Source organism: Haliotis rubra, unplaced genomic scaffold (genome assembly GCF_003918875.1).
Source record: "Haliotis rubra isolate DU_JTF1 unplaced genomic scaffold, ASM391887v1 Scf703, whole genome shotgun sequence".
NCBI classification, from domain to species: Eukaryota; Metazoa; Mollusca; class Gastropoda; order Lepetellida; family Haliotidae; genus Haliotis; species Haliotis rubra.
The window spans coordinates 437,338-448,124 of record NW_025767417.1 but is presented as its reverse complement, the minus strand read 5'-3'; the positions used below and the strand labels follow the sequence as shown (position 1 = coordinate 448,124).

Sequence of the window (10,787 nt, the reverse complement as noted above, 5' to 3'; positions counted from 1 at the left end):
AGGAAACCATACTGTGAAACTGCCTACAACAGTAGCCTACGTACGTCTTGTTGGCCAACACTTGGGAGATACAATCACCCTGGTTCCATAAAAACTCACTTTGTCAAATGTGAAACACACAAGTTGTTTTGAAATATTAAATGGTTTATATCTTGCAAGTGCAGTTCACCAGAGTAACATAGGTCGGAAGCATTAAATTACTGAACAGACTACTTCCTTTCATCAAGTGGTCAGTCACTTTGATACTCAATGTAGCTGAGCTGAACTTGGAACAGATCCTCGGGGAAAGTCTGTAAACACTACCCTACTAGACTTACAATGCAGTCTGTGTTTCTGGCTTATGTGGTCTGTTTACAGAAAGTAGAAGTACAGAACTACCATACAGACACCGTTCCACTAAACGATCACAAAGGAGATCTTAACACTTTCATATTGTGCGATCGTTGTCCAATGTTTAAGTATGTCTTTTACGATCGCCCTAGTACTAAGATAACTTTGCGAAACGGGGCTCGAGTGAAACTGTTCACGAAATGTATACCAGTGATAATTTATTCATCGCCGTTCGATCTCAGAAAACAATTGTAACTTGTCTATGTGTTTAATATGTGCCCAAACTTATCAGTTTTCCGGGGCCCGTACTGTATCAAGTAGAGCAATGTGATTGTACGTGCATATTTTACAAAAATATGCAATATATACGGAATATGATTAGATCAAGGAATAAAAACAATATAATTTAAACGTTTAATAAAGCCAACAAAGATTACATCTCTTGCATCATCTAATAAAAAGAAAAAGTAGCTAAAGTGATTATACATAAAACATTTGCAAGCACCTGACAAATCACAAGTGCTCCTCTTAATGTAGAGCACATTTTCCCCAGGACATGCAGTGAACGAGTTTTTCATTGTATCGAATAGTTGGTCCTTCTCTCGTCATAATCGCAACCAATATAATATTGAACAGACGAACATTTTGCAAGTTCGAAAACAGTAAAGCACTATTTAGTACTGCAAAAGAGTTTCTAAAACAATTTGAAGATTATGATGAAACATTAGTCCATGTACTGTTATATTTGTTGAAAGCATGTCAGCAAATGATTTGTCATGAGTTCTTTATCTTGTATTTCCTGCATGGTGTCCACTTTCTGTCACATGCCTTACAGCTGGCGCCTTTTGTCTATTTTAGATCTCTGTTTGTCTATATGAGAATCAGTTGTGCTGAAATTTCGCACCATCTTACAAAGACTTATGTCCTACAGTATGAGAGCTTAACAGGGTGCTAATATTTAGCAGCAGACAGGACGTTGTAAGCCATGGATACTGTGGCAAGGAATCCAACAAAGAAAGCAAGGCCTCGTGATGGTTGTGGCAGGGCGAAGAGATAGGCTATGGTGTGGAAGATCCGGGCACCTGTGAAAATGCGGAAGTGGAGGAGGGCGGAGCCGAGGCTTGGACCAGACGCTGTATACAGAAGACCAATCAGAACGAAGGGGATGACATTCTCAAGGTCATTCAGGTGGCATCTGAAATAGATCAAGTGCTGTGTGTTTCTGTACATGGAAAGAGGTGTAATTTGAACTCTTTCATTACATTCAAAGGCAAAAGTTATTCTGTGACACACAAACAGAGCTATCAGAGCTAAACATTTTCTTCCGCAAATGTTATTACAAGGTAAGACAAATGTTTCAAGGTATGGAAACGGTCAACAGACCGTAAAAACAGTGCAGGTGACATATGCAAATGAGCCAGACAGGGTTCCACACAGACTGTAGCGAGCGTGTCTAAAGGCATTGGTGCAGGTCTGGTACCTTTGCCTCACTGGGACCACTAACATGTCGAAGAAAGTCCTACGTAAGATCATTCAACATCCGATTAACACTTCGCAGAGCTCCTGCAACGTTGTAAGCGCCGCTTCATGTCATAGCAGATGTGTTCAGTGGGTGAGAGATCGGGGATCGTGCGGGCCGAGGTTACACATGAACATTGTTCTGAGTAAGAGAGTTGCTGTAGAACTCAAGCAACGTGTGGTCTGGCATTATCACGTTGTGACATCACCTCAGGGCCGTTCTATTTCAGCAAAAGATCGTCTCAATACCTCAAGTTTCCCTCAATCACAATCATTGGCGTTCTTGCTACAGCTGTCATAGCACCCCACATCGTAACGCCCCAACATCCCAAACAATCCCCTTTTCGAGACACGTGGCCAAGTTTGACCTTCATCTGTGCGCATGTCCGACTGTCAGTTCGGTGGAGAAGGAAACGTGACTCGTGGAAGAGGAGTGTTATCTGCTACGCCGGAGGCGTCGACGTCTGTGTTCCGCCATCAGATTTTACCGTCGGGCTTGGCGTCTTGTACAGATGTCCTAGACGTCATCGAACTGTTCTCATAGAAACACCAATGTAAGTGTTTTGGGCTGTTACCTGTGTCGGACGTGCGTGGTTCGAACCCGTCTTCTTTAAGTGGCGTCGTTAATGGTGGGCGGCAATTACGGGGACGATCTATTACTAATAATGCTTTGACTTTAATGAATTTAAGATCTTAATGGCCTTGCACATCACAATTTCACATCCTACAAAAGATTAATCCACTCACCTGCGGACCCTCTCAACCGATTCGTTTATTGCTACTTTCCCTTGACCAGGGGAAGTTGCGGCGTCCTCGGGATTTGCAAAAACCTGTATCATGAAAAAACAATCACACATTATTTATGATCCAGAGACACACGGAAAGGGGACAGCTCACTTTCATGTCAACTACACGGAGCACCCTGGAAATATGATCCAGAGACACACGGAAAGGGGACAGCTCACTTTCATGTCAACTACACGGAGCACCCTGGAAAATGATCCAGAGACACACGGAAAGGGGACAGCTCACTTTCATGTCAACTACACGGAGCACCCTGGAAAAATGATCCAGAGACACACGGAAAGGGGACAGCTCACTTTCATGTCAACTGGAGCACCCTGGAAAAATGATCCAGAGACACACGGAAAGGGGACAGCTCACTTTCATGTCAACTACACGGAGCACCCTGGAGAAATGATCCAGAGACACACGGAAAGGGGACAGCTCACTTTCATGTCAACTACACGGAGCACCCTGGAAAAATGATCCAGAGACACACGGAAAGGGGACAGCTCACTTTCATGTCAACTACACGGAGCACCCTGGAGAAATGATCCAGAGACACACGGAAAGGGGACAGCTAACTTTCATGTCAACTACACGAGGCACCCTGGAGAAATGTTGCATGTTTTAAGAAGGAGTAGAGATAGGTAGGATCGGTGAAGATGTCATATGAGAAGCCTGGATCAACAGAATATGAAACACTCCTGAGACCAATGTCCCTTCTAATGCAAGACCAGTGAGTTAGAAGTAGAGTCATATTGTGACCATTGTACCAAAGCAAATAAAATGCAAAGTACATGAAACATTCTTTTTCATAGAAAGTAATATCCTAGGTTAAAAACCACATGACTGAGCAAAGATATTTTGTCCGAATATTGTATTTTGTTAACAGAAATATCGCATGATTTGATCTAATTAGGATGTTTCAATTTAATTCAATACACAGTAGTGGTGGTCCGATTAATTGAAATAATCGAAGATTGGTCGCAGTGACTAAACGACCAAGCAATCGATCATGTTTTCTCATAACCAAAACAAACAATTCTGGAACACTTGTTTGCATTAACAATATTTTTCACAAGGTTGGTTTTGTCTGTTACATTTGATGACCACTACAAGATCGTTCCAAGTCATGGTTGAATTTATCTTCAAGACTCCACGAAATTAATGTTCCTAGCCTACTAGTCATCCTTTAAAGATGTGAAATTTGCGAATGCCTTTTGTGCAATTTGCAAAAACACCAAAGAACTACAGGTTTTTGTCTTTATTTTTTTTGTCCATTAATAAAATAATCAGGAAAATTTCATAAATGACGCATACCAATTATTTTCGATGATTGATCGGTTGTAATGAACCAATCATCAATTATGAGATTTTGACCAATTCCCAGCACAAATACACAGTCTATATACAATATTTACAAGACAAAACACTCTTGTACAATTCACTCGCCACAAAAAGACGTCAAATGATAGTTATGGGTGTTGTCACTCTCCTACCCAGAGCTCCATGCGGCCAGCCAGCATAGTACCTCTCACTCTCCTACCCAGAGTTCCATGCGGCCAGCCAGCATAGTACCTCTCACTCTCCTACCCAGAGTTCCATGCGGCCAGCCAGCATAGTACCTCTCACTCTCCTACCCAGAGTTCCATGCGGCAAGCAAGCATAGTACCTCTGCCACAGGCCACCGACCATTCATTATAATGTACATATTTCTTAAGTCTTTTATTTTTGACGAGTCTACACATCTAATTAAACATCTTTGATAGAATAGTTTAGTTTCACTGAGAAAATATCCTAAAACATGTAATACTACTTCGATTGGCGTAGCGATCCTTTGTTTACATAGGTTGTACGGCTCCATGTGCGGTCATCGAAGCCGACGGAGAGCAAACCATGTAGCCAATTTGATATCTAAATATGTACTGTCATAGACCTTACTGTCGCAGTTGTGGAAGAATATATATGTCACAATGTAAAACATTGTGAAGAGCGCGCCGAAAAGCTTGCGTAAGCGCAGTCTCTTCTTATTATGAATATGCGCGTTTGTGTACAAACAAGAGAAAAGTCCGGTCACGTGATATGCAAATTAGCCTGTGGCAGTGATGGTATGCTAAGTCATCACTGAGCCGGAGTGTGGGGTGTTGTTTGTGACCACTTCCGGTGCTCGATATATAACAAGGAAAGATAATCTCGGAGTCTGAGCGGGATAACCATGTTGAACTGTGACGATATCTGACAAATATCTTAACGGCCCCTTTGATGTCATATGTGAGTATGTTTTCCGCGCTGAAATAACGTTTGGTCATTTTCGTCAATCCACGTTCGTTTGGACCAGTGAAATTATAACAGAGAGTATCAGTTCTTTTGTAACTAATTACAGTTTATGTTACAATCTATAACACTTTAGTAATATCACACCATGCTCTGAAGTACGTTCTGAAGTAAGTTCGCAGATCGATGCTCATACTGTTGATCATTGGATTGTTTGGTCCAGACTCGATTATTTACAGACCACCGCCATATAGCTGGAATATTGCTGAGTGCGGCGTAAAACCAAACTCACTCACTCACTCTGAAGTACATAACCTCGGAGTCATGTTTGACAGTCAGGTCAATTTTGAGTCACATGTTAACCTCATCTCCAAGCGAGCCTGCCATCACATCCGCAGCCTTGGACTTATCAGGCGATGTATCAACTCACAACTGCATCACTGACACAGGCACTGGTAACATCAAGCCCCCACTATAGTCATTCTCTTCTCTTTGGAATCACAAATCAACAACTGAAGAAACTACAAAAGGTCCAGAACACTGCAGCCAAGGTTGTTAGGAAAGCCAGGAAGTATGACCACTTGCCACCGGTCCTGCAACATCTCCATTGGTTACCAGTGAAGTACCGTATTCGTAAAAGTCGACTAACGGGATCGGGTGGTCATACTCGCTTACTTTGTTGACACATGTCATCAAATCGCAACTGCGTAGATCGATGCTCATGCTGTTGATCACTGGATTGACTTATCCAGACTCGATTATTTACAGGTCGCCGCCATATAGGTGGAGTAGTGCTGACAGCAGCATTAAACAACAAATAAAACAAAACAAAACAAAACATATCTGCATTTTGCCAGTTTTACGGTATAACGAAGATGACTTTGCACAAATAGTCAACAAGTACAGGGCGTCCTGACCTTCATCACGACCTCGCACACACACTGACATTTGTTGTAAATAAGTCTGGGTGTCTTTTGTTCTCAGTTCATCGTCCTAATTGCAATTGTTGACTACTTGACCAAAGTACTCACATGCTGCATCATAGCTCTAAGTGTGACAACCTCGACGAAATTACTGTTACGGGCTCCATGATAAAATAGGCACTTACCCCTGTAGATCTTCTGTGAAATGAAGTGACGAAGCTCAGTGCCATGGTTTTTATAACAACCACAGTGGCATAGAACGCGAAGTAGGAGAAGACGGGGTTGTCGAACACACCAGCCATTGTGGGAGATCTATCAGCACAAGAACTTTGACAGACTTTGTAACGAGCGCTGTGGGTCAGTCACATGACTGCATTTTTTTATCGCATGTGCAGACGAAAGATATGATCGGTTTAATCATAGTTGTGAATGCCTTGCTCTCCATAAAGGGCAAGACAGTAGACATTTAAGTGACTTGCAAAACAAAGGTGCTGTTAACCCATGTCCTATTATTAAATATATGTGCCGCAACCATATTCAAATAGTCATCCAACACTTAAAACTATGTTCATGACCTCTGATTTAAAAACATTTGAGTGCCAGAAATTACAATAAATTACGCTAATAACGAATTGAATTGTAAGTAATTTTGTCTTAAAAGCATAGTGTCATATCGTGGTTATACACGTTTCGACTAAAATAAAGATCAAGTGCCAGGGAGAAAAAATACGTTATATCTGTCACTTCGTTATATATACACCCGTGCATTAATTAAGCACCACTCTTTTTTTGAAAATAAGATGTGATGCTACGGAAACGTTAGGGTATAGCCATCAATTTAATCAACGTATAGTTAAAGAAGCTTTATCCATTGACAGTTTTACAAATACCATAACCTTTTCTATTCTTTATGAAAGAATATGTTGATGGAAATGTGACGGGACTAAATGTTTACCCAAAATAACTATTCCTCTCCTGCTCAAACAACACAATTAAATTGAGTTTTCACTAAAAATAACAATTCTGTTATATACCAAGATGACATTTACACATCAAGTGTAAATGGCAAAGATTCAGACCTTTTTCCAACAATTCAGATTGCTAATTGACAAATACTGAAAAAGGCCACATTAATAAGATTTTGGAATAAATCTTTTATGATTTTGAGTTTATTGTATTGAATAAACACTTCTCCTTGCCGGATACTGATAATTACAGCTAAAATCTGTTTGTTTTGTTTGTAAAGCAACTTTTACTGCATTTTAAAATTTTACTTTTTTTTAGTTTGACTGTAACTTTTCCTAAATCTTAGTTTAGAAACTTTCACCCGTTCACAATAAATAACGAATTTATACGCCACATAAGAATCAATTATTACTTTCACTTTTCAAAATAAGGTAACTTGTTTTAGGACAGAAAAACACCTGTTTTAAAAATAGACAATAATCCTAATTAAAGTACATGGTAATTTCAATGATGTTTTCGTTTTTGAAATGTTAAACGCTTGCTCTATCAAATTATAAAGGTTATGTTTTTTTAAAGAGTTTATAATTTAATTTCAGACAAAATTAATTGGTAAAAATAGAGGGTGCTGCCTATTTTATGCACGGATGTATAGTTTAAAAACGTCTGAAAATCAAGTTATAGGGATAGTCAACTTCTGTATTGCAATGAATGCAGTAGTTTACTTTATTGCGCTTGTTGCTCTAAATATAATAAGCAGCAAAAGAAACGTCAGTTTGGAATTCTCCTTCGCAGAAACGGATAACTGTAAACTCAATTCATGTTTTGATTGTATATTATTGACAACATCTCCAAGTTTACCCGAGCAAAGACATTCCTTCCCAAACCCAGAATGGAACCCAGGAAATGGTCTCAAAACGCAACCTGATCTCGGAGATGGTACGGTGTTCTCCATGTTTTTCATGCAACTCATGCTGCACGTGCGGTTCGCAAGGACCAGCCCTATAAAATGCACCCCCAAACCTGGTTGAAACATTCACATTACACCGTCGGCAGGATGCCGCGACTCACGACAGCTCAGAGGAACCTGGCCATGTTGTGCGACAGCATGAACAGAATCCCTTCATGCAGGCATCCGAAACAGCACGCCAGACAGTGGGAACACACGGAAGACCAATCAGTACTGATACAGTACGCCGACGTCTTAACAACGGGAACCTCCATTGCTGTAGACCTTACCGTGGACCTATCCTCACCCCTCGTCATCGGCGTGAACGTCAACAGTTTGCCCAACAACACCAAAACTGGCGATACAGGCAGTGGAGAACTGTTCTGTTCACAGATGAGAGTCGGTACTGCGTATCAACTGCAGATGGCAGAACAAGAATATGACGACGACGTGGCCAGCGTTACTCAGACCAATGTGTTATGGAAAGAGACTCACGGGGAGGTGCAAGCATCATGGTATGGGGTGTTATAGGCCTGAACCAGAGAGTGGGTCCTGTGGTGTTCCAGAAACCTTGGTCCAGAGAAAGGAGGCGGCATCACAGCGGTGCGCTACATCGACCAAGCTCTCAGACCCCACGTCATACCACATTTCGCACGTCACCGGAACAACATTTTCCACCGACAACGCCCCATACTGCCAGAGCTACACGGGACTTCCTACAGCAGAATGGTGTCATCATTAGTCCTGATTTAAAAGCAATTGAACATCTTTGCGATGAAATTCAGAGGCGACTGAATAATGTCATACCAAGGCCGATTTATTGCGCCGGGCCTTTCTCAGAGTGGTGCACTCCATGCATAGACGCTGTGCTGCAGTTATTGCCGCTCGTGGTGGTCACACTAGATACTGAAGTCAAGAGTCTGAATGGACTGCAAATTTTCACGTAATGTCTTGAAATTGTGTTATTCATCGATGTGTCAAGATATTGTACACAAAAAAATGTTTTTGATCCGCTTATTATGTCCATTTCTGTAATGATCTGATTACAGTGCCTATCTAATTTTGAATTCGTACTGACCTTTGTTGTTTTTTTGCTGCTGATATTATGTGTTTATGTGTTTGTCTGTTGCTTACCGGCGCACACGCAAATATTCCTTCTTCACAGTTGTCTGTTTCTTAGGTTGTTATTTAACGCCCCACTCAACAGTATTCTAGCTATATGGCAGCTGTTGCAGGCAACGGTCTGTAAATAGTCGAGTCTGGACGAGACAATCTAGTGATCAGCAGCATGAGCATCGATCTATGCAGTTGGGATACGATGACATGTGTCAAGAAAGCCAACGAGCCTGACTCCCGATCCTCTTACCCCAAGCATGGGTAACTGAAGACAATTCTAACCGGGATCTTCACGAGTTTCCTCAAACAGTTATGAAGGGGAACAACTGTGGTCCGGTCATCTTAGCTACCACAAGCCACGGAGCAGAGTTCTGTCTCTATACCACGCCAGGAAAACCTATGACCGTGGGTCAAATCTCTATCCACCCTATGGAACCATCTTGGGACATATTCAACCAGGTCGCATCTTTATTGCAGCCAGCATCTGTTACCCATTGTTAGCACTGGTCACCAACATTATATCGCTAAAGTGGCTATGTGCTAGCATGTAATGGGGCGCGGTGGGCGAGCTGGCTAAGGCGCCAGGCGAGTGATCCAGCGAGGTTGAGGTGTCGGGATCGAGCCCACCTGTGACCGGGTGTAGAAACCTCGGAGTCAACTTTGTGTGCAGAGTCTTTCAGTGTTGTCACAATCCCTAGTGTACAGTACACAACCCTGTGCACTTAAAAGAACCCACGAATCCGTTGGTATATGACCAGATGGTGGACACATGAATACGTGCAAACACCTATTTGCGGGTACAGCAACGTGCAGTGAAGTTGGACATAGTACTGTGACTATGTGTCCCAGTCCGCCCAGCTGGGAATACCTCGTTAGGATGAGAAAGCCACAATAACTCGGTGCACCTAGTGGCTGCAAGAGTTGTATACTCCCCAGGGAGTTGAAATTGATAATACGATGTGCCGTTGAGATTGACATCCAATGATCGAGGGGAAAATACCAGCGCCTTGAGCATGCACTAGTTGCCTGGATATGTGCGCTATATAAATATCCTATAATAATAATAATAATAATGGCCAGACGAGATGATTCTGTACCCTGTTGAAAATCTCAGCTGAGAACGGGTCGCCAGGGAGACTGTCCAACTGACTTGGTTGACTGTATGTCTTCGAACAGGATCATTGAGCAGAATGTTGATCACTAGATTGTCTGGTTCAGACTTGATGTTATGCCACTATCGTGTATCCAAGTGTAGCATTGTACAACCTAGGCTTTGAATATCATTTTACCCCTATGCTGAGGGACAAAGCTTATAATGCCAAAGATTGGTTTGTCAGACCGAAACCAATTATTTACAGATTGTTGTGTTGTATATAAAACATTGCTGTGTTCGTTATAAGAAACCAACTGCTATGGTGACATGCCTGGGGTCCTGGAGTCCTTCTGACCAGGAATTGTCATGGACATTATCCTGAAAGGTTGAGAATTATTCGGCTGTTGATAATTTTATTTATTTTGCAGGCTTTATGTACCAAAACATATCTAGAACTGAATGTCGCTATTAATGTGTTTCAAATCAGCTCTAATGTAGATATAAAGATTCATGAAGGATGGATCCCAGTTTGGATGGACCCACAACATCCATGGTGGTCTCCTAAAGGGTGGATCCCAGTTTGGATGGACCCACAACATCCATGGTGGTCTCCTAAAGGGTGAATCCCAGTTTGTAGCAATCCACAACATCCCTGGTGGTCTCCTAAAGGGTGGATCCCAGTTTGTAGCAATCCACAACATCCATGGTGGTCTCCTAAAGGGTGGATCCCAGTTTGGATGGATCCACAACATCCATGGTGGTCTCCTAAAGGGTGGATCCCAGTTTGGAGCAATCCACAACATCCCTGGTGGTCTCCTAAAGGATGGATCCCAGT

The 10,787-nt window shown here is 42.0% G+C and overlaps 1 protein-coding gene across 1 annotated transcript; it reads right to left on the bottom strand.

The window, feature by feature from the left end:
* Window positions 1-730: 730 nt before the first annotated feature.
* On the bottom strand, window positions 731-6,193 carry LOC124258937 (microsomal glutathione S-transferase 1-like; the record flags this gene model as incomplete). Its single annotated transcript, XM_046692996.1, has 3 exons — window positions 731-1,525; window positions 2,596-2,678; window positions 6,017-6,193. Coding segments are annotated over 3 exons (504 nt in total), but the record flags the coding sequence as incomplete, so codon positions are not given.
* Between the last annotated feature and the right edge of the window lie 4,594 nt (window positions 6,194-10,787).